The 23,565-nt window shown below is 44.5% G+C and overlaps 1 protein-coding gene across 3 annotated transcripts in view; it reads right to left on the minus strand.

The window, feature by feature from the left end:
• Positions 1–2,779: 2,779 nt before the first annotated feature.
• GPLD1 (glycosylphosphatidylinositol specific phospholipase D1) overlaps positions 2,780–23,565 on the minus strand; it is a 45,675-nt gene continuing 24,889 nt past the window's right edge. For 2 of the 3 annotated variants that reach the window (XM_032462581.1, XM_032462583.1), the window contains 15 exons: positions 22,930–22,995; positions 21,074–21,203; positions 18,873–19,012; positions 16,579–16,765; positions 14,029–14,139; positions 12,542–12,616; positions 12,286–12,442; positions 11,619–11,760; positions 10,705–10,810; positions 10,526–10,619; positions 8,275–8,451; positions 7,725–7,885; positions 6,440–6,466; positions 6,264–6,314; positions 2,780–3,504 (listed from right to left, as the gene is read on the minus strand). In XM_032462581.1, coding sequence (XP_032318472.1) covers positions 3,418–3,504; positions 6,264–6,314; positions 6,440–6,466; positions 7,725–7,885; positions 8,275–8,451; positions 10,526–10,619; positions 10,705–10,810; positions 11,619–11,760; positions 12,286–12,442; positions 12,542–12,616; positions 14,029–14,139; positions 16,579–16,765; positions 18,873–19,012; positions 21,074–21,203; positions 22,930–22,995 — 1,711 coding nt within the window. In that variant the 3' untranslated portion in view covers positions 2,780–3,417. The remainder of the gene's footprint in view (positions 3,505–6,263; positions 6,315–6,439; positions 6,467–7,724; positions 7,886–8,274; positions 8,452–10,525; positions 10,620–10,704; positions 10,811–11,618; positions 11,761–12,285; positions 12,443–12,541; positions 12,617–14,028; positions 14,140–16,578; positions 16,766–18,872; positions 19,013–21,073; positions 21,204–22,929; positions 22,996–23,565) is intronic. The other variant, XM_032462582.1, reaches the window with a different exon arrangement.

A 23,565-nucleotide genomic window follows, 5' to 3' on the forward strand; every position in this document is an offset into this window, starting at 1 on the left:
CTGAGAGCATGCCTTTACTAAAAGACAGTGTCATCAGCTTGTTCTACACTCAGACCTGTCAGCTTCTAAGTAAATACAACTAATTTCTGGTCCCCTAAAAATAAACTTTCTTTTGACTAAAAATGATTCTTCAAAGAGGTTGAGCCACCCATAATTGTTAACCAGAAACCAATGTTTGTGTACTTCTTGCTGTGCCATAGGGAACAGTGCAGCTAGTAAAACCTCTTTAGGAATGACGAGACAGTCCCAGGAGGGACCCACAGGTGCCGTCTAGGTATGTGCCTGTTGTTTCCTGCATGTATCCTCCTCATGCTCACAACTGTAATTCTCCTGGCTTCTCTGATTTTTTTTTAAATACATATTTTTATTGAAGTATAGTCAGTTTACAATGTTGTGTCAGTTTCTGGTCTACAGCATAATGCTTCAGTCATATAGGAACATACATATATTTGTTTTTATATTCTTTTTCACCATAAGTTACTATAAGATTATGAATATAGTTCCCTGTGCTATACGGTATGAACTTTTTTATTTTATACATGTTAGTATCTGCAAATCTCAAACTCCCAATTTATCCCTTTCCACCCCCTTCGCCCACTAGTAACTATAAGTTTGTTTTCTATGTCTGTGAGTCTGTTTCTGTTTTGTAAATAAGTTCGTTTTGTCTTTTTTTAGATTCCACATGTAAGTGATAGATTGTGTTTTTCTGGTTTGATAATTTTCTTTTGTATTATCTTGGTTTCTTTTTGGTTTTTGTGACTCTGTTGTGTGCCTTTGATTTGTTGATTACCTTGTTTTTCAGGGGGATTTCTCTTGTTCTTTTAATTGAGAGTGGTTCCTCTGCTTCATTTTACTTATATTTCTCTGGCATTACGGATTTCGGAGTATCAGTTATCTACTGTGGTCTTAAAGAGCTGTTTTACGTTTTGTTTCTTTTTATTTAAAGTGGGAGCGTTCCTGTGTAGACTGTATGTGCCTAGTAGTTTTGTTGCAATGGCTGTGCTTAGTATGGATGGTTGCCGTATCTTACTTCCGTGAGTGTTGGCTGTTATCCCTTTGATTGGGGGTGTGGTTGGTGTTGTGGTGATCAGAGCCTTCTCTGATTATTGTTGGTGAGTGGGGCTTCCTTTTTTGTTCTGTGGTTGTCACAGCCTTGACAAGGGCCAGGTCTGCTCCCTGTTGCCGGAATAGATGCTTCTAGACCCGTTTCTGAGCCGTGGTTTGTGGTCGGCAGGGTTGGAGCGCTTCAACTGGGAAGAAGAGTCGCTGAGTGTACCTCCACAGGAGATGTCCACTGGTGTCCCTCTGTGGTGTCATGTGTTACGCAGGCTTAGAAAGTACTCTTAGTTGGTGCTGCCTTTGTCCCCACCTTAGCTGTGGGAATTATCAGCCACCCACTCTGGTGTCCCCAAGGTTCTGGTCCCCAGGAACCACCAGTGCAGATCTGCCAATACCAGGTGCTAGGGCCCTCCGCAGCGAGTATGCAGTCACACACCAGAATCCGTGGTGTGCCCCAGGGTCAGTGCAGACTGCAGCCCCACCGCCACGTGAGGTAAGGGACACCGGCTTGTTGTAAGTACCCATGCTCACCCCTGCTGTGCGCCAGAACTCTGCTCACTGCCTGTCTGTCCCAGAGGCCTGGGTCCACAAAGGGACCAGAGAGAGCAAATCTGCCCTCTCTGCCAGGGGCTGTAAACAGATCCCAGTCCCTGAAGTTGCAGGGCCGCTGGGTATGGATTCAGCTTTCAGCCCCTCCTCTGCGCAGCAGCAGGTCACGGCTATGACCAGCCCCACCGCTCTTCTCGTGAGAACACACCAACAGTGGAGCCAAGCGCAGACAGCGGCTCTGGTGTGGCTGTGTTGTGCCCCTCTCCTACCACGCACACCAGCAGTGGTGCTTTTTTATGGGGGTCCTAGGCTGTTCTGTTCTGCGCACACACTCGGCCGGATTTCACACCACCGTGCAGTGTGTGAGGCTGCCTCTGTGCATTGGGCCCCAGCCCTCTGCCTGGGCTCCTCACTGATCTCCAGCAGCCAGTACCAGCTCGTCCCTGCCGGCTGGAGAGGGGCGTCCCCGCATGAAGGCGCCTTTCTTCCTTTGCTGCTCCCTCCCTGCAGGACCGTCCCGCTCCTATTTTTTCTTTTTCCCTCTTAGTGGATTTTCTGAGAATCCTCCTGTATTTCTAAGTGAGAGACATTCAGTAGGTTCAGTAGGTGTTCTGTGCGATTCAGCGGGTTTGAAGGTGTAATTCTTGGTGTATTTGTGGGAGAGGGTGAGCTGGGAGTCTCTCTACTCCACCACCTTGGCCTCCTTGATTTCTAATTTTTTACTCTTCAGCTGGATTCCTGCGTCTTTTGACCAGCCTCTGTTGTGCCTCTAGAGAAGCTAAGAAGGGCTCTGTTCTTTGTTATTTCCTCCTGCTTTAAGAATCATGTCACCAGTGTCAGAAGAAAGAGGTTCTTCCCTGACTGAAACAGTCAACTAATTGCTGTTTACAGGTAACAGTGCCTGCAAAGCTGGAATCTGTGGTGCATTCCTTTCCCTTAAATGTGCCACACTGCAGGACTGGCAGATGAGATCTGCTCTACTAAAGCCAGCCCGGGAACCAGGGAAGCCAAAGGTGGCTTCATTCTTGGTCCCTTACAGTAGCCTCTAGCTCAAGACAGATCTCATTGTTCTGCTCCAGGTCTGCTGGGACAACCCAATGCACCCAAGCCTCGTGGGCATGACTTCAAATAGCATCGGCATTTCCCCAAAACCATCTGAGGGCACAGTAAGTTGAGGTTTTAGTTTTTGTATTTGTCCTTCACCGGATAAAACTGACAATACAATGAACCTCACAAGGACCACATCATTATCAGCATGATTTTGCAGTTGGGAGGTTAGCCCTCATCCCCATACTTTTTTCCTCACTCTGCTTCTCCTCCTTGTGCTTTTTTCCCCATTTACTATGCTTTCTATTTCACTTTTATTGGAAATGGGTCACTAATTTTAAAAGGACATTTTTAGGAGGAATTGTGTTATAGAGGTTTCCTAAGAGAAAGCCAGAGAGAGGCTTTTCCAGGCCTCAGAAAGACCGGTACTCATGTGGAAGAGGAAATAGTTGTACCACAGGTTTGAGCACATGAAACAAGATAGGAATAAGGTTAGATGCAAAGGAAACAAGGAAGTAAACTCTGGAAGGCGCATGAACAACCAGAGTGTCTGCTATTGTCACACTTCTGATGCCATCATTTACTGTATCGTATTTCCAGGTAGTCTGGCTGTCAGTGTGTTATGTCTCCACCCCCAGGCGCCCCACCTCGAGTAGGATCTACCAAGGCTCCACTGGATGTGCCACTGTGTCCACGAGAATGCTCACCCTGGAGGTGATGGCCTAAGAGGGAGGGGCAGGTTAGGACAGTGGAGTGAGGTCTTTAATCTGGGCCAAGGCTGTAGATATGAAGTGCCCCTGAGAGTCGGGCTCCCAGAGAACTCCTTCCAGCAGCAATGACAACTTGATTCTGTAGGGGACACAAAACAGGATTAATTACCCATTCATCATCTCTGCTAGGTTCCTGCTGTAATCCAGGCATAATGCTATGCTCCGGAGATACAAGGATGAGTAAGACACTGGCCAGACCCCAGGGCTTGAATTTAAATGCCCTTTATGCTCAGGAAACCACAGCTGAGGAAGTTCACTCCAGTTGCTCCTCTGGTACATAAAGAATGAAGGAAAAGTGTGCCCAAGCAGCGGTCTGGTGCAGGCAGCTTATCTGCAGTGATCAGCACTTCTACAAGGGAGCAGTCTTGGTCAGTGTGTACACACCACCTTCTATGGCCCTGCTGCTTGAAATCTTGTAGGAACTGTCTTTCAAAATTGTCTTTAAAGAAGTGTTTAACATTTTCACTGGTGGCAGATTTACAGGCTTTGAGGTAGATTTCATTTTTGGAAACTACCAAACATTATTCTGAACCAAGGCTGGATCAAACTGGCTGATAGGGTTCTGGTAGAGCAGGGCCTGACAGTGAAATGACCAGTGAAGAGTTTCTCATTGACTTAATTTTGAAAACTACAAGTGAATCCAGAAATAATAATAATGGCTAAAATTTATTGAGCCTTTACCCTATTTTAGATACCATGCTTAACCCTTTAAGTACGGCAGTGTCAGTTAAAAGGAAAAATTTAAACTTATTTATGGAATTACTCATTTACTAAGTCTCCTCTCCATTTCCTGGTTAAACTATCTTCATTCCTAAAATCAAGTCTTCTGCCAGCTTGTGCCCAGTCAGCCTGCTTCTCTCTCCAGATCCACTCAGGCCTCCGCGAGCCCTTCCCCGACTCCGCTGTTGCTTTCTGACTGCCTTTGGCTTTTGGTCATCGTCTGTGAACCTGGATGGTTTTGTGAGTGTTTCATTTTTCCACCTAGACGCTAAGCACCTGGGGGCAGGGACCGTCTCGGGTTTGTGTCTACCTTTCTGGTGCCCAGTGTAGCCCTGCTCGTCACACAGACTCAGCACTTACTGCTATACCAGGGTTCGCAGGCTGACTGGTGGCAGCACCACTCAAGTAACGGCCAAGCCCTCCTAATTCGTTACCATTTCATTACTTAATGCTCACATATCAGAGAAAGGAAGGAGGAGTCTTCAAAATCATAAGTTTTACTCAAGGCTCAGGAAAAGGCTGCTCTGAGATTGTATCCACTTTTTAAATAAAACCTCTGATTTATCTTTATACTCAGTGCTTCAGGGCCCCCAGTCGCAGGTCTGTGTTGGGAAAGTGAAATCATATTGACTCAAGTGAACGACACTCAGGAAAAGTGCATCTGCATGTTGTGCAGACAGGACTCCTAAGTTATGCCTAGGTGCTCTACACCACTCCCTGCAGGTGGTGTAATGGTTAATTGAGTTTAATTTTTATGTGATACATGGGTTTTTGGTAAGTTTAATTTTTGGAAAGTGAATGCAAGCCAAATTTATAATATAAAGTAGTCCCACGACCCAATCTTTTGAGACTCCTCCCATAAGCTTATAATCCGTCTTTTTCTGTCATGGCTAACCCTAAATTTTTGCTTTCAAGCTTGCCTGTAAATGAGTTAAAGCAAGGGCTACTTGAGCTGTTGGCCAGTAGAGGGCAGTTTCACCACAGTTCTCACAAGCCAGAGCCAGTCCACAGCACCTGCCCGGCCCCACAGACCCCGTCTGTACCCAAAAATCTAGGAAGGCTTCCCCAGCCCTTCCTCCCACAGTTTGCACCTATTCTTCAGCATTTAATCCTATACAGATTGGCATTTTACTTAACTTCCCATGTGTATAAACCTTGATTTTCCTCAAGAGCAAGGACTCTTGTCTTCTCTTTCTCTCTCTCTCATAGCCTAGCACAGTTCTGTACAATGTCATACTCTAAAATGAAAGAATCAGGGGTTTTGCTGTGTATTTTAAGCTAACCCCCTTTAATCTGCTATATCTATTAAAATTCAAAATGTGCATACTATTTGACCTAGCAGTCTTGTAGGAATCTTACCAGCAGTGGTATTTGCACAGTTATATAAAAGACATAGCTGGAAGAATGCTCAGTTAGAGCATTGTCTGTAATAGTAAAATTGGAAATAACTGAGTAAATGTCTATGAGGAAGTGAACCAAAGAAGTAAGATACTGTGCTGGGCCAATAAATTACAATTCTGTCATTAAAAAGAATCGGTTAGAGTGTGTGTGTGTGTGTGTCTGTCTGTCTGTCTCTTTTTCTAGAATCATACAAAAACAGTTTGGAAGAAAAAGAGCCAATTGGGGTCGTCAGACTTCTCCAGTGAAGGGCCAAGGTAACGAGGTTTTGTGGGACATGAGTCTCTGAAGCAGCTAACCAGCTGCCCCTGGAGTGCAGCAGCGGCCGTGAGGGAGTGAGTGAGCATGCCGTAGTCTGGCAGGGCTCTACTTGTGGACACTGCACTTTGAAATTCATTCAACTTCATGTGTTGTGAAATACTGTTTTGTTTTTTTTTTTCAACCTTTACACATGTCAATCATTTTCAGTTCTTGGGCTGCCAACTAGAGCTGGTTCTCAGGCTGTAATCTGCCAAGCCCTGTGGTGGAGGATGAAATTGGAGGGATGGTGAGGCGAACTTTCCACGCAGAAAATGATGGGACTGTATGTGAATATTATTTTCCTTTTTGTGTTTCTCTGTTTTTCAAGTAAAAATCTAAAATATATATAAAATGAGATCATCCCAAGTCCCAGCCCTGGAACAAACGCAGGTACGAGAGTGGCAGGGTCTCAGGACTCACCTTTTTCTTCGACCGCACAGTGATCACAGAGCTCCCAAACCTTGAGCTTGCCTGCAAAACACACCGTCTGTTAGTGGCCTTCTGAAAACATAGGATAATATTTTATCAATTCAAAATAAAGGAAAGGGCATTTTTTGGGGGGTAGTTTTTCTTTCATTCTTTCAGAAGATACTTACTTCAGGAGAAATCAATACGTATTGGGCCTGGAAGAAAGAAAATGGTGAGAAAGGGAGGCTATTGATGTTATTACTATTGATGTGGATTTTTTTAACCAATTTTAATTACACTCTTACCCTCATATTTCTACATTTCAGAGAAGCCCTTTGATACCAGAAATTCCCTTAATAGGAATGCAGCTCAGAAAAAGATGTATAAAAATGTTCAGTGTGAATGTCATATTTATAATAGCAAAAATTTGAAATGGACTGAGTGACTAGCCATTTAAATCATGGTTAAATAAATTGGTTTATCTACAGATAAAATACTAGGCAGCCAGTAAATATATAAGAATATAGGAAGGCATAGAAAACTTACTACATTGATAGTTTAAAAAAAAATCAAGTTATAAAGTTTTATACAAAATTATCTACAATATGGCCACAATTTAGTAAAATATATACCCACACACATAGTATAATGGTAAAGAGTGCACTTTAGAATCGGCTCTTGGTTTGAGTCACTGTTTTGCCATTTCCTAGCAGTATGACATGTGACAAATTCCTTATCTGATCATCAATGTCTTTATCTGTAACAGGCAAAATACCAAATTAATGGCTTTGATGTGTGGATCAGACTGTGTTTGTGTGTGTGTGTATATATATGTATGTGTATGTATATGTATGTATATATATACACACACACACAAACTATGTATATGTATACATATAGAGTGTGTGTATATATATGCTACTTAGCATAGTGCCAGGCACAGAGTGCACAAAAAAATGGTAGCAACTAAGTTCATAAAACTAGATGGATACCCATCAGAAGGTTAACAGACATTATCTCTGGAGAATGGAATTCTAGGTAGATGACTTTAATTTTCTTCTTTGTAGTGTTTTGTATTTTCTACAGTTTTACAATAAACTTCATTCATTTTGCAATCTAAAAAATAATTAGGTTTAAAAATAACCACAAATGTTTTAGGCCCAGGAAACTGAAGGAAACCTACCTGAGAAATGGAATAAAACAAAGCAATGAAATAAAATATGACGAATTAAGATGAAATAAAAAGGGAGTTTTCATAAAACCCCTACGGCCATGGCCTGTTTTCTTGCGCTGTGGCTCCTAACCAGGCAGTGGCGGGCTGTGACCCGGACCAGCACAGAGCACAGGTGATCATGCCCTGACCCCGCATTCAGGCAGAAACTAAGCGTTCTACCATGGATGTGACTTAAGAAGACGCCAGCAAGTAGCCTTACTCCCCAACGTGGGGTGGAATTTTGTACAAGAACATTTTACCTTTTCTTCTGGACATGGAGCTACCCATGATTTGCATTTGCCTGTCATGTTGCCGGAGGTGATCTGTTTGCCGTTATATACATAAACGCGGCCATCTTCTCCCCCCATCAGGCCAGAGGTCACATCTGTGATCCTCAGTGGGGCTGCCACGATGATTTCATCTGTAAACAATACAGAGTAGCAGAAGTACCTTACTCACTGTCATCTGTTCCATTGTTCCACTGCTGGATCCTAACGCAACCTTCCACAAATAATCTTAGTGCATCCTTTTCTAGTCTACCCTGACTTCATTCCAGCGTAGTCAAAGGCTTTTGTTTTCTGTTTCATCATCAATAACAGTTCATGTGGGTGGCTCTCACGTTACCACTTCACAAAGTATGGCTCAGCCGTGTACAGCCAGCTCTGATCTTGATTCAGAATATGTAACTCAAAATACGTTGAAAGGCCCTTGGGCTACTGGGCTGTCAATTATGAGGGCTGCGCTTAGATGATCCAGCTGGGGCCCCATCTAGTTAAACAAAGACTCAGCTAGAGGTACTTCCTTTCCTACCTAAGCCATCGTTATCCAGGTCACTCAAGTGCAGGACTCCACCAAATCGGGAGAAGCGGCGGTCTCCGCTGAAGGTGCTGAGCAAAGAAGGCTGCAAGTCGGGTGACAGTCCATACATCCGAGCACCTCCACCTTGGTGCAAGGTCATGGTCAGGAATGCCACCTTAGACACGTCATCTGAAACAAACCACAGTACAGTAACTGCTGCCATTCACAAGGTTGAGGACCGGTTAAACACTGAACAGAATCCTCTTCTCGTTCATGTCTCTATGCCACGTGTGACCAGGCAGACCACTCAGAATCACTGGGTAGATGGTTTAGTGCCTGTCAACTCTGGTCATTTACAGCTAGCTTGGGCACCAAACATCGGATAAGCTCAGGGATATCCCATCAAACAGGTGTTCATCTTTCAGCCTACCCCCTCCAGTACATCTCCACACAACCATCTTTTCACTGCACAAACCGCCTATAGCAGCACCCTTCTGATTTATAACTCTGGATAAAGTCCAAATTCTTTGCAAGGCCTCGTACAAGCCCACAAGGCCCTACAGAATCCTACTGCTACTTATGGCTCTAGCACCATCCGGGGCCACTTGCCCCTTTTCACCCACAACGAATTTACACCACAGCCCATTATATTTCTTAAGTCTGGGCCTTTGAACGTGATGGGCTACCTGCCTGGAAGGGACACCGCTGTCCCTGCAGCCTCCCTCTCCTGTCACACCCGGCTGCCCGCCAGTTCCTGCTCCTCCAGAATCGCTCAGGCTGAGAAAGGCCCTGCGCTTGGCTCTATGCTCTGCTGCCACTGACTTAAAACTCTGGGTAGTTTTTTAAAACAAATTTTTGTACTGGGTCCCACAAATTATGTGGGTGAAATATAATGAAAACACAAGGAAAATGGGAAAATCTGAACAAGATTGGTGGATTATATCTATGTTGATAACTGTTGTGACGACTTTATGGTTTGAAAGCTGTTATCACTGGGGAAAACTGGAGAAAATATAACATGGATCTCATTTCTTACAACTGCATTTAAATTTCTAATTATCTCAAAAAGCTTCATTTATATGTGATATATGTATGTATGACTATATATAATTATATACAATTAACCTTTTTATTTTGTATTTTATACAATATTTTATAATAGAGAAAATTACTAAGGCAGTAAGAGAACCCAAACCAAGGAAATTTGGGAAGCTCTAATCCACAGCACTCAGGCAGCAAGAGCTGTGAGGTAAATAAAATCAGTAACACTTGTTGCATGAGTGTAGAAATCACTACCTAGACTCTGCAAAGGAAAACAAACAAAAAACTGTTCCAGAGCTAAGTCAGCAACTTTTTGTTAAAATGCTGTGTCCTTACTCATGCAGTGAAAAGTTTAACTGTTCCTTTGCCCAATCCACTTCTGCTTATCAAATTTAAAATTGTGTGAAACAAAAAATCTTTCTGAAAAAATCATTGGACAATATGTAACAGGAGCCGTAAGATTAAACTGTCTAGTCCAAGAATTCTATCCAAAAAACAAATCAGAAAGGCAGTCAGGTTTCTGTACATGGATGTTCAGTAATTCCTTATTCACAACAAAAAAAAATTGGAAATAATCTAAAATTCCAGCAATAGGAAAACAGTAGTAAACCGCATGTGCCTACAGAAAAAAATGTGATACGGGATCAAAAGTCATACTTTAGAAGATCATTTAACATGAGAACATGCTCAAGATATGAAATATTAGGTGTGAAAAATATATAGTATGTTTTTAAATATCTGGATAAGGGTGATTTTCTTCAGTACACTTCTTGTATTTTCACAAATTTCTACAATAAGCATGATGCATTTTTGTCATCTTGGAGGGAGTAATTTTTTTTTAACTCTCCCGCAAAGCAAACAAAGTTATATTTTATTAACATATACCCTCAGAGTGGACCTATTCCTGATGAACTGATTTATAAAATGCACTGAATGCTCTCTAGCTCCAAGCTCAATGGGATAGAAGGTTTAAAAACACACCAGCTTACTTTCATGTGTGATTTTCAACAAATCTTTGAAATAGACATTATAAACTGTATCATGCAGATAATGATAGGTTCAGGTAGGTTAAGTAACTTCCCCAAAGTGACCCCATTTGCTAGTAATGAGAAAGGAAGTATTTAAACTCAGGTCCATCTGCCTCCAGGTCTCATTAACTTTCCCCAAATATGACGTGGTCACATGACTGAGAAGAAGTGAAGTTTCATGGTAGGTGACCTACCTTGGGTTGGAGTCCCAACCAGCAGCACTTGTGTCCGGGTCCCATTCACCGTCACGTGGCCGCTTGACAGGGAGGTACCCAGTTTCCCCATGGCCTGTGAAATGCAGTAAGTCAATCCAGTACAACTGAGAAAACTTTCTCTGTGGTCCGCTCTCCTGGGGAGGGAGGGGCTACCATACCTTGTCTCCAGCAATGGTGAACCAGCTTTCGCAGTTTGGCGGGAAGTAGCCATACACCTGTCCAAGGCTCTGTTTCTCATCACGAGTGTGGAACAAATGGCCCAGACTGAAATGAAGCACACTGGGCTTAGCTGCTGGGGCACAGGGTTTAATGCTGGCCAAATATTCAGGTCCAAGAAAAGACAACCCATCTCTTCGCCACCCATGCCCTCCTCCCTGTATTTTCTTGGTCCCTGTGATCCTAGGCCAGGGTGGGGGAAGGGGGACTTTCAGAGTGAACCCCAGTTATCAAGGCTCTCCAGATACGAAGTTCACCATCCTACTTCCCAGCTGACAAAATATAGGGATGCCTACTGTTATGGGCTGAATTGTGTTCCCCAAAAATTCATATATTGAAATCCTAACCCCCAGTACCTCAGAATAGGACTGAATTTGAAGACAGGGTCTTTGAAGAGGTAATTATGTTCAAATGAGGTCATTAAGGTAGGGCCCTAATCCAATATGGTTAGTGTCCTTATAAGAAGAGGGAAAGACACCAGGGATGGGCCCACAGAAAGGAGGCTGTATGAGAACATGGGGAAGACAGCCATCCATAAGCGAGGGAGGGAGGAAATCAACCCAGCTGACACCTTGATTTCACATTTCTAACCTCCAGAACTGTGAGAAAATAAATTCCTGTTGCTTAAGCCACCCGGGTTGTGGCACCTTGGCAGCCCAGGCAGACTAGCCCACCTCTCTCACTTTCAAACTTCTAAGAAGGAGCATTTGCAACCTTGCCCCCAGAGCCTCTGCTGTTCCTTGAAGGGTAAGACTGTCTTAGCCGCTTCCTCTGAACCCACACTTAACAGGCCCCCAGGGCTGCAGGCACCTGCCCCTTGTGCTCCTGGTTGCTGGGTCCCCACGTGAGTGCTCACCTACTGGCATTCTTCCAGGTGGGGCTCCCAGCCAACAGCAAAGTCCTGTTGTTGATAGTGACACCATGAAGGGAATACCCTAACCAGGCGTAGTCCTCCTCGCCTCTCACCATCCAGTTGGCCGCCTCCACATTCAGATTTTCTACACAAGACAGCCAGTGCATTTTTCTTGAAGTGGGAAGACCACCAGACTAGACAGAGGGGGCTTTTTTTGTAGAATAATGAGAGATGGGTTCATGGGGCTGAATTTCTACCAGAACTCTTGTGTCCCCATGCTATTCCCAGGGCCCCAGTGTCAGAAATGGACCTCATGCTCAAGTAAGAAACATATTTCTAGAGCTCACTTCTGTTGGGCCTGTTGGACATCAAGCCCAGTGATGCTCAAGTGTGTCTACTCTTCCACTGAGACACTATGAGAATAGTGTCACTATGTACGCCCCTCCCTCCCTAGATCTGAATCTACAAGCTGGATCTCTGTATATTCAGTGAGTCTATCCATGTCATTTTCTAGGACATCTGCAAGAGTAAGAAACTGTTAGAAAATTCAGGGGAAACAATATGCAATTAGGAAAACAGGACACAAACCCATATGGCAAGAGAAGTCACCACCAACTAGAGCAGCGGAGGTCTCCACCCACCCATTCCTCCCACCCCCACCAAGCACTACCTTTGTCACTGTGGCTGGGGCCAGAATAAAATGCAGCCACAATTCCCTTCTGTTTTCCTCCCCCTGGTGCAAAAGGGGAGCCAATCACCAGGTCAGGCTCCCTGTCTCCATTCACATCTGCAGCCAAGAGTGTCCAGCCCAAGTTACAGTAGGTGTCCTGAAGAGGAAACATGAAACCTATTCTACTCAGCCCCGGAGGCAATTAGGATTCAGCGAGTTCTAGTTTTTCTCCATCTGGTGAGGGTGGTCCACATACCTGGCAAGAGATGGTGATGTTGGGGGAAGAAGATACTCTTCCTTGTTTGGAACCAAAGTAGATGTACACTGCACCCTAGGTGAGACAAACCACAGGGCGACCATAAGGCTGGGTGGTGACCCAAGAACCTTAAATAATAGCAAGACGAAGACGACTGATGATGAAGCAAATCACCATCAGAGCTCCCTAGGGTCAGGAGCTTACTACTGACAGAAGTCAGTGAGCAGTCCTGTGCATTGCTGCTGGGCTGAAATGTTTGTTTCAAGTCTGCCACTTCCATCAGATGATTAGAGCCCCTGGAGCAGCAACTGTCATTTTTATCTTTGGCTCTCCAGTGTCTTGCTCCAGATCTGCCATCCATAATTGTTCAGTGTATTTACAGAATGACTTATTTAACACTTTCCCTCTTGAAGACTTGGCTGGGTTTCTGTCTCTTCCATGAAGCCCTCCCCTAGCCCAGACCATTCTTTCTTTGAACACTACCTGGTCGTGTGGGTACCACTCACTTGCCTTGGGGCACGTGCTGTGCTCTTGTTCTGTGTTATGAACCAGTTTCTATCTTATAACTTGCCTGTCTCCATCCATACTCCTCCTCCAAGCATTTGTTTTCCATAGTGAGCCAAGGTCAGGGTATACAATGATAAATAAGACCAACATCTATCCCCCTGAAAAGCTGGCCAAGAGGCAGCTGTGGCATTGCAAAGTAAGGTGCTTCAAAGATGCAGCAAGCACAGGATGCTATGTGAGGACAGCCAAGTGTCTCCTGACCCAGGGTTAGATCACACTTCCTGCAGGAAGTGACATGCCACTGCTACAGAAAGAAAAAAAGCAGTGGTGTGGGAGAAAGGGCTTTCTAGACAGAGGGGGCTGGACAAGCACGGGTCCTAACATAAGTGCGCCCAATGGGTCTAGATGACAAATCTCGAAATAGGGTGAGGAGGGAGGGGAAGAGGTGAGCCTGCGGCAGGAGAGGGAAATGAAGGGTCTCTGACCGTCACTGTGACTCGTGGTGCCTGGCAACAGTGTGGAGGACTCCTGGGAGGAGAGCCCTGTGGTCCAGGACCCAGGATCTCTGCTCCCAGGAAGAAAATAGGGACCACATTAGGTTCCGAGGATGACAGGAAAGATCCAGGAAGTCACCTCTCTGCCGGGAAGACAGGAAGCTGTGGATCGGCTGGAATTTCTGCCTCACTTCACTATCCTGCAGCATCCTCCGCAGGGAGAGAGGGGCTAGGAGGAAGGCACTGGGTGGAACTGGGAAATTCCACCCACGAAGCCAAACTGAGGCCAAGGAGGCAGAAACAGGTGCTGCCAGGTAACCTGCAGTCTCACTGAGGAATCGAACAGGGGGCCGGGATCATCTCCCCACACTCTGCCTGGCACCCTGATGGTCTGCTTTCCACAGGGGCTCCACAGACACCGCCTCTGCTCAGTGTCCCCTCCCCTCCCACCCGTCCCCCTGCCCCTGCCCCCAGCAGCAGCCTTACTGTGTAGGTTAGCTTCTGGGAGCCCACAGACGGGGCTCCCACGGCCAGGTCAGGCACGCCGTCCTTGTTAAAGTCCAGCACGGCCACGGCCGAGCCAAAGCGACCTGAGGGCTGAAGAGGCACCAGTTACTTCCCCTGGGTTCAGCCACAACCTGCAGCAGAGCCCTCCTGACTCCTGGAGTGGAGGGGCCTGGGGACCCCTCCCAGCACCGAGGAACAAGACGGCAGCAAACTGTAACTCAGCCCAGACCCACCAGATGGGTCACTCTGCCCTAAGGATGTTCTTGGCATGTCTGTCTGCCTCGAGGGGAAGATGAGATGCCAGAAAGAAGGTCGGTTCTTCTAAGTTCTGGGGTTTTATTTTTTAGAAAATGGTCCAGTTATACATGATGCCCCATGTTAAGGACCAGACTCCTCTTGGAAAGTAACCAAAATAATAACACCAGGCAACAGCAGCTAACCTTTATCGAGCATTCAGGATGTTCCAGAGCTGTGCTGGCCAGCGCGGTAGCCACTAGCTAAACGAGGCTATTACATTTAAATTACTTAACAGTAACCCAAAAAAAAAAAGTCAATTTTTCAGTTGCACATTTTTTAGCACACTTCAAATGCTCAAAAGCCAAAGCACTTGGTAGGTCCCATACTGAACAGTGAAGCTTTAGAACATCTCCATCATCACAGAAAGTTCTATTGACGATGCTGTAGACACTGTTTAAGCACTTTACATAAGGTAGATACCTTTATTATCCCCACTTCCCTGGTTTACAGATGGAAAACTCAGTCCATTCAGGGACAATTTTCTTCCCAGGTGGATTTTCTACATCTTTCCTCTCCTATTATCTAGAACCAGCCTGAACCTAAAAGTAACTCACGACGTCTTCTATTCTTTCACAACTGATGTAACAATAGTCTTGCACAAGTGATATTTGCCACATAACACACATGCCCCAGAACCCACATCTATTATTTCTTGACTAATCTCTCCACACCTGGATGCAATGGCATCTGAGAACACAGCCCCTTCCTACAAGGGAGGAACTTGATAAACGAGAGAGGGCTGCCCCGGGACACAAGCATGCTCGGGCAGGGTGGGGACCAATATGTGGGGGCCCCTACCCACTGAAGACAGGTTCATTTCATCACCACCAGTTCTACCATCAAGCCCTCCCACAGGGTAACCAGTCATTCCAAGAAAAGCACAGTGTTCTAAAGTTGGCAAATGCACATGATATCTATCCTATCTTACATTTCACAGACAAGGACACAGAGAGGTTAACTGCAGATGGGGGGTGACTGTGGGACTGCCATCCCCAGTGCATGCCTTCATGTGGACTTCTTCCAAATTATCAACCAACACCGGAGCTACCTCCTTCCTCACCCCAGGTGTCTGAGAGTTTATCAGCCACAGGAAGCAGCTGCCTCTCTTATTCCTTTTCTACAGGAGCCCAGAGAATTAACTTTACACATAGTCTGACAGGGCAATGGCTTGGTGAGAAGTAAGAAGCAACAGGAATGGGTTGCTTTATTTTGGAACTTTCTCATGTGGTGTCAGAAGTTTCCAGAAAATGCTGTCCCTCTGTACCATGTGACCTCCTACACTGGCCAGTCAACTTATTAACTCCTCTTGGGTTCAAGGCTCCTTCCAGCAGAGCTTAAACTAGATCACAAACCATTGGACTTTTCATAATATAAAGTATGTCCAGGCATGCCATCTCATTTTGTCTTCACGGCATTAACTCCACACGGAAATTCTAGTGGTATGTCTGGGACAAGAAATAATCTGACCACAGACTCCCCTGGTGCTTGATATTTGGAGCTTCCAGTGCCACCAAAGCCCCCACACGCATCGGTGGCTGGAAGCAGGGCTCTGTAGGCCCCTTGTTATTTATTGCTGTGTGAGGACGGACACCAGTGACACCAGGAGGAAACCCTCCAGGTCTCTAGTGCTCCTGAAAGGAATTTGTGCTGCCTCCATGCAGAATGACATCTATACAGTCATTGCGGGATTTTTCTGGTGATGAATAATCCCTTAAAACAAAGGAAGGAAATCTGAACAGAGTCTGGAGTTTGGTTAATAGTTTGGTTAACAGTAATGAGCCAGTGCTGGTCTCTTAATTTTGACAAGTATACCACCATTATGTAAGGCGTTAACACAGGGGAAACTGCGCATGGGTCTGTGCAAGGAACTCTCTGTACTATCTTCACAACTTTTCTGGGAATCTAAAATTCTTATAAGATAAAACACTTAGATATTTAAAAAAAAAAAAAAGTATGTCTTGTATTATCAAGACATATCCTGAGTGGCTACTCAAAGTCACTAAATAGTATGTGTGTTTTTGGAAGTTGTTGGAGTAAACACAAAGTTAATAAGATGAGATGAATGAAGTGGACGTGCCTTAAAAAATGAAAAGTCCTACACAAATGCAGGCCACCAGCTGTCAGGTACTATCATTACTCTTGCCCTTGGTCATTCACCCTGGACAGTTTGCCAGGAAAGGGGGACAGTGCCTAGTTGATATTAAAAGGGAAAATATGAGATGGGGGCCTTACCTGGAAACCCTCCAGGATCCCGTGGGCCTCCTTGTCCAGGTCTAGGTCGACAGGGGGCAAGCCCAGGTCGTTGCTGTAGATGAGGTAAACGCGCCCCACCTGGATGTGGCCGGGGTGGCTGTAGCCCGGGGCGCCCACCACCAGGTCGCTGTACCCATCCTGGTTGAGGTCAGCCGAGGCCATTGCCCTGTAAGGAAGAAGAGGGAACCCACCGTGGTGTCTACTGAAAGCTGTGGGCGAAACTGTCTCCTGCTCATTTCCTTTCTAGAATCTAGAATTTAACTTCCTCTCATGGATTTCTCCATCCTGCATACTGTTGTGAATATTCACCTCTAAGGTTCTACTGTTTGTGTGATTCAGCCTTGTTCTCCAGGGGTCAAAAAACAACAAAACTGGGCCAGTCAGGGCCTCTGGGCATCTCTGGACCGTATAATCTGAGCAGATAAAAAAGCATCCTCACAAAGCATCTTGTCCTACGTGCAAAACCTGGAGCAGCCAAAGCGCAATTCCGGGCTCCGCCTGAGAGCAGAGAGGAAATTCGCCTTCTGCTAGTGGCACACAGGATGTTCTGTGATCGGCTCAACTCATTTCAATTTGCTGAACCTGACCAAAGACAGGCTTGCGATAAGTATACCATTTTATTTCTACCAGAGCTACAGAAGGCGGCATATATTGAAAAAAAATTAAATTAAATTAAAATTAAATGTACATATTTACTGGATATTTCTAAATGAGATTCCATGACCTACCAGTTATAGAGATAGACAAACTGAGTCCAATGGTTCAAATGTCTCTGTTGGAGCTGGAATGACCACAAGTCACTTATTTATTCTAGTTCTGATGGCCACTAAGAATAAATAGCAACACAGAGAAAAAACTGTGGAGGAGTTTCTAAAAGGTGTGATGCCTGGTGAGTGGGGTCAGACATACCGCGGAGATGCTGCTCGTCTCTGCACTCCCAAGGCTGGACACTGGCCAGAAATGGTCCCCAGGAAGGACCTCTGACCTCTGTGCTGCTCCCCCCACTCCACCCCTGGCAGCAAGCCCAGCAGGACGCCTTCATTTGGATCTTTCCAGAAGGCAGCCAAGAAGAGCCATTCATTATTCACTAGTCAATGGCCAATAAAGACAGCAAATGAAAACATTGACCTCCCATCCGCTCTGCTGGAGCGGAATGCATTAGCAGCTTGAAGAGGAAGGGCTGGCGGTATATTCCAAGGGAAACACATTGCCATTTGGATTTAGAAAGTGTGGTTTAAAAGAAGAGGCTTCACCAAAACCTCCCCCCAAAATGGTCACTTTTCAATCCTTGAGCTCAGTTTTTTTGTGAATCCAAGCACCACTAAATCACCACTCTTAACTGATTAATCTTTCTATCAAATACTTTATGCCCTTTCGTGTCCCCTCTGACCTTAATCCTGTGCTGACTGAACACTAATCAACCAGCGTCAGGTGACTAAGACTGCTGTTGTAATAACATCCTTAATGTGCTAAAACTGTCGGAGATGTCATCATTAAGTACAAACTCAAGTTGTTTCTCCAGGGCAAGATGACCTAACAGACCCCTGAGCCATGGACCACCTGGCCAGAGACTCATAAACCAGAGACATCCTGACCCCCAAAACTGATTAAGGAATGTCACAAGATGATGAGTAATCCCAGGCTCTTTGTTCTTCCCTTTAAGAAAACCCCTCAGTCAAAGACAAAGTTGGAGTGGAATCTGAGGCTAGTCTTCCATTTCCTTGCTTGGGGCCCTGCAATAAACTATACTTTCCTTCACCACAACTTAGTCTCAGTAGACTGGCTCTGCTGTGTATCAGGAGAGCAGACCTAAATTCGGTTCAGTAACAGCTGATTTTTAAAATCAGAGGAATCCCTAACATTCTCTTAATAAGACTATTGTGGAGTACTAGGCTTCTGCCGTGTAAAGTTACAATAGTCCAGTCACCATAATAGCTGTCTGCTCTTATCCTTCTAAAGACATTAGATGCTAAAAAGTTTGTAATAATCTATTCTCCAAGAACATTGAAGCTTTACGAATATTCTGTACATTAACACTTTATTGTTGCGATTATTTAATAAAGTGAAAGTTCCTCATATTTAAACATGTTTTGACCAATTTTAAGGAGATAGTTTTATATTTACTATAACTTAACCACTAAATTAATGTTTTTGTTGATGATGAATTGATTGGAGAATAAAGTGCTAACAGGCACCATTTTAAACATCTGTGAATGACCACACGAAATTAATACTGATGAAAACATTCAGGAATTAGATAAGCTTATACCTACCAGCCAAGCCTCGTGTAGGGAAATGACAAGAAATAAGATGCTAAGGGTCTCAAAACATGCTTCGGTGTCTCTAGGGAGCTGCCAGTCAACATTTCCTGGAGGCTTGTTTTCAAATTTTGGTACATGAAGAATATGGAATCCTGAAATAACATGATTACAGACAGATAAAGACACAGCATCGTCTACAAAGCTACCGTTTCCTGTCAAAAGCATCGGACTTTGGTAAAGGAAACAGGATTTCACAAGTGCTGAGAAATAAAAATATCAATTTTTATCAACAAGAAAGAAGACTTATCATAGGCAATGAGAAGAGTGGAATCACACCTCCAATATGTACTCAGGGGTGGGGGGTATAGCCCTAGAGGTCAGGTCATCACTGGAAGAAAGTCAGCTGGGGTTAACCTGAACCAACCAAGTCAGGATGGTCTGTATTAATCTGCAGAATGTAATTCAACAAAAGAATTATTATAGACCAAAACTTTTAAAAAGATAAGTCCACTCAAATCGAGAACTATAATTATATTTGTATATATATTCTTTTTTTCCCCCTGAAATCCCACCAGGATGACAGAAACCCTCCAAACCACACCCAAACTGTGATGCTGCTAGATTTGCTTTGTGTCCCAAGAAGCTGGGCAGGCCTGAGAGGTCACGTGCAGAGTGCTGGGAGCTGTACGCAAGAGAACTGGAGGGACAACACACCCCTCAGCTTGAGATGCTGAATTGTTCTTAATGTGGTTACTACAGAGACACAAATACAGACCGGAGTGGCCCTGAACAACCTGGCCGGGCACTAGAGCCATCAGAGTTCAGGGGACACAACTCGAAACCAAACACTGGGGTGACATAAAACTAAACAAGAATTCCCAGGCCTGCCCCAGAGGAGAACCAGCTCACAGCAGAGGCAGCCCTGGACAGCTCAGTCTGCAGGAAGAAGCTGTGCCTTCTGTTTTCCCTCCCTACCCCTCTGGGAGGCCACCCACGGATTGCTCACTGATGCCCCACTCTGACTTCCTGGTTCATCCAGGATGCACCACGCCAGGCCTTAGGAATATAAAGTCCTTCTCTTACACAACTTTACCTTTTGCAAAGGAGACAGGTTCAAATAATTGCAAGACAGAATGATACGGGCTATGATGGAACTTCCCATGTCTAGGAGTGGCTACATAATTTGGGGAACCCATTGCAAAATGAAAACATGGAGCTTCTTACCCCAAAGTTACTAAGAATTTTAAGGCAATGACAGCAGAGCATTAAACCAAGCATGAGACCCTTCTCAGCGTGACGGCACAGGCCACACACCTACCCCAGCCCTTGCCCAGCTCACCTTCTCCACAATCCAATGCCTACTTCCCCTCCCAACTCTCTTAAGTACCTCATATCTTTGTGTTGCTGGCAAACAAGACTGCTCAGATTGCCAAACATCCTGAAACTTTCCCAACCCACTACCAGAAATACATGCTCACTGATGAGAAATTATCTACTATTCAAGGCCTAACTCAAATGCCACCTCCTCCATGAAGCCTTCTCTGATAGCAGGGGTAGAATTTTTTTTATCTGAGAGGCTACATATCCCCTTTGCCCCCAACCATGGTATTTGTCACATTCTACTCACATATGGTTATTTTTCTATTGATTACCCCGATTAGACTGAAATTTTCTAAATGTCAGAGTCTATTTCCCTTTCATCCTCTATCCCTCCAGTAGAGTGTCTGACACTTAAAAGATGATCTCGTGGAGGAACTTCATATGCAGTGGTGTCCCCTTAGTGTGGGGCTCTGCATGGTGTGCCTACAATACTGCTGACACACTTTGTAGGAAGGACAAAGTAGGACTGGCCTGGTGCCCAGGGCCACCTTGGGCCCCACTGGACTTGCCAAAGGCCACTGAGGTCCAGACTTGCATCATAGGAAGTCTCTGGAACAAACCAGACTTGGAGGCCAAGGATGCTTGCTAGCCTGGCTCATGCCCAGGTGACTTTCAATGAACAATTAAACAGCCAGTAACTACAAAGCACCATCTCTCAGGAAGCAGCAGGTATCTCCATTCAAAGCAGAAAATTCTTGGAGGGTGGGTATAGCTCAGTGGTAGAATGAATGCTTAGCATGCACAAGGTCATGGGTTCAATCCCCAGTACCTCCAATTAAATAAGATAAATAAATAAACCTAATTGCCTCCCCCCACCAAAAAAAAATTCTTACCGGGGTCCAGGAGTCCACACTAAATTTAAAGAACACTCCTCTTTTGGTAGAGTGTATATTTTTCCCAATATTGTTAGTGAGGGATATAGTCACATTTCTATGAAAATCATTTTTCTGTGCTTTTGAGCTGCTGAAAAGAAAGGAATAAAATGGTGAAGACTGATGAAATAACAACCCACTTCCCCAAATAACTGAGTTGAAAAACCTGTTAATCACAGGTTAAAAGGCCATAAAATGTTAACATCTGCAAGTTGAAGGAACAGCAACACAAAAACCAATTTTTTCAAAAAACTTTTATAAGAGATTCCACAAAATCTTCTAATAACACATTTCCAAGGTTTAAAAGCCTTCCCTTACAAAATTGTTTCTTATAGCCTCGAAGTTCTATAAACATTAAAGGTCTGAATTCCCTCCAGATTACTAAAAGAAAAAAAAAAATCAAAAGTTATGTTAACATTTCATACAAATGGCCAAGAAAGGGTCTATAGCTGTTCGGGAAACTGGTTTACAGGTGTACGGATTTATCTTTAAATAAATAAGACATGCAAGAATTAATTATACAATAAAATACATTTTCAAATTCATATCGTTTAACCAGCCTAATAGATCAGCTGCCTAGAAAAGCCAGGCAGGTTTCAGAAATGACTGAGAGGGGAGGGTGTAGCTCAGTGCTAGAGCACATGCTTAGCATGCATGAGGTCCTAGGTTCAATCCCCAATACCTCCATTAATTAAAAAAAAACCTAATAAGTAAATAAATAGACCAAATTACCCTCCACCACCACCAAAAAAAGAAGAGGGGGGAAAAAAAAAAAAGAAATGATTGAAGTGGAGGCTGAAGAAAAAGTGAGTGAAGGGACCAGCCAGTGCAGGGATTCAACAATCTAGAGGTTGCAAGCCAGATCTAAAGGTGTGCAATTCAATTCAAACAAAACAAGACTTAACCTATTTGAATCAATTAATGAGTGAGGGCCTCCCTGAACGCTTTCTACATATGTTCAATTCTTTGGAAGCTCTCAACTCTCTCACCTTAGCACCTTTCCTTGCAATGCCCTCTTTGAGTATTTGACTCCTGCACACCCTTAAATATCTTGGTTGAAGCATCACTTCAGAAGTTCGCCGAGACTGGGTTAGGACACGGTGGTGCACACCCCTGAGCACCCAGCACTCTTCCCTCCTGACACTTAAGGGTGTTTACAAGTTCTCGTTCTGCACCCGTCCCCCTACTAGGCCACCATCCTCTGCCTTGCTCACCATGAGGTCTCTAAATGCCTACACTAGCTCCTGGCACCTCATGAGGGGGAAATACTATTTTATAATCGGTAATACTTTATTAGGAATCATATTTATAGGATTAATTATTAACTGCATGGGTGAACAGTTAGTGCTTGGTACCTGACTCCAGCAGGGAATAAAACCTCCTCTTAGAACACACCCTGGGTCCTGGGCCCTCTTCCTACCTGAGAGGGCTTCTCCCCACCCTGTCTCATTGGGAATTCCTTTCTCGGGGTGAAATTTGGATAAAGTTTATGAATAATAATGATGATAACAATACTATTAACTACCATTTAGTATTTAGTGAGCAACTTACAAACGTGCTACTTGCTTTACATCCATCTTGCACATAATCCACACCACAACTCTGGGACTGTGGATATGTATTTTTTCAAAAAAGGAAGCCACAGCTCAAAAAAAAAAATAAGCAACTTTCTTTAAAAAAAAAAAATCACACAGCTGTAAATAGCAGACCTGGAATTTGAATTCCTTCTGTCTACAGATCCCACACGTGCAGTGTCTACTGAGCACCCTGCCTAATGAGATGTTCTTTTTCTATGAGTAATTTTAGAACCCACTTACCCCTGGGTGTTGTTTTGCTGGCCGCCACATGCAATGAACAGAGGGTTCTCAGGGAGGTTGCAGTCACTGGAAAATAGTCAAATGAGTTTGGCATTTTTCTACCTTCTTTCAAGTATGAACTTCACTGAGAATCACTGATGCACTTCAAACCACCTCCAAGTCTTAGGGCAGAGGTGTTCATGCCTTAGCCAGACAGAGCTGGTAAAGGGTCAGAGTCCTACCTGGTGAGGGTGGATAAGCAGGTGGCATTACAGCAACACAGGCAGCCCCACGCTGCTGGTCACCCCAGACTCTATAGCTTTGCCCCTCCCTCCAGCTGCACCTGCTGAGCTGCTCCCCGATCACATGAACAGAGACGAAGAGACAGATTTCCAGCTGTGTCTTTCTGCCCAACACTCCGGTGTCTTTTTTTTTTTAATTAACACTTAGGTGGTTTATAATACTGTGTTAATTTCTGCTGTACAGCACAGTGATTCAATTATACATATATATTTCCCTTCATATTCTTTTTCATTATAGGCCATTAAAAAGTACTGAATACAATTCCCTGTGCTATACAGTAGGACTTTGTTGTTTTATCCATTTTAGGTACCACAGTTAGCATCTGCAAATTCCGAACTCCCACTTTATCCCTCC

The sequence above is a fragment of the Camelus ferus genome, chromosome 20, assembly GCF_009834535.1.
Source record: "Camelus ferus isolate YT-003-E chromosome 20, BCGSAC_Cfer_1.0, whole genome shotgun sequence".
Classification (NCBI taxonomy): domain Eukaryota; kingdom Metazoa; phylum Chordata; class Mammalia; order Artiodactyla; family Camelidae; genus Camelus; species Camelus ferus.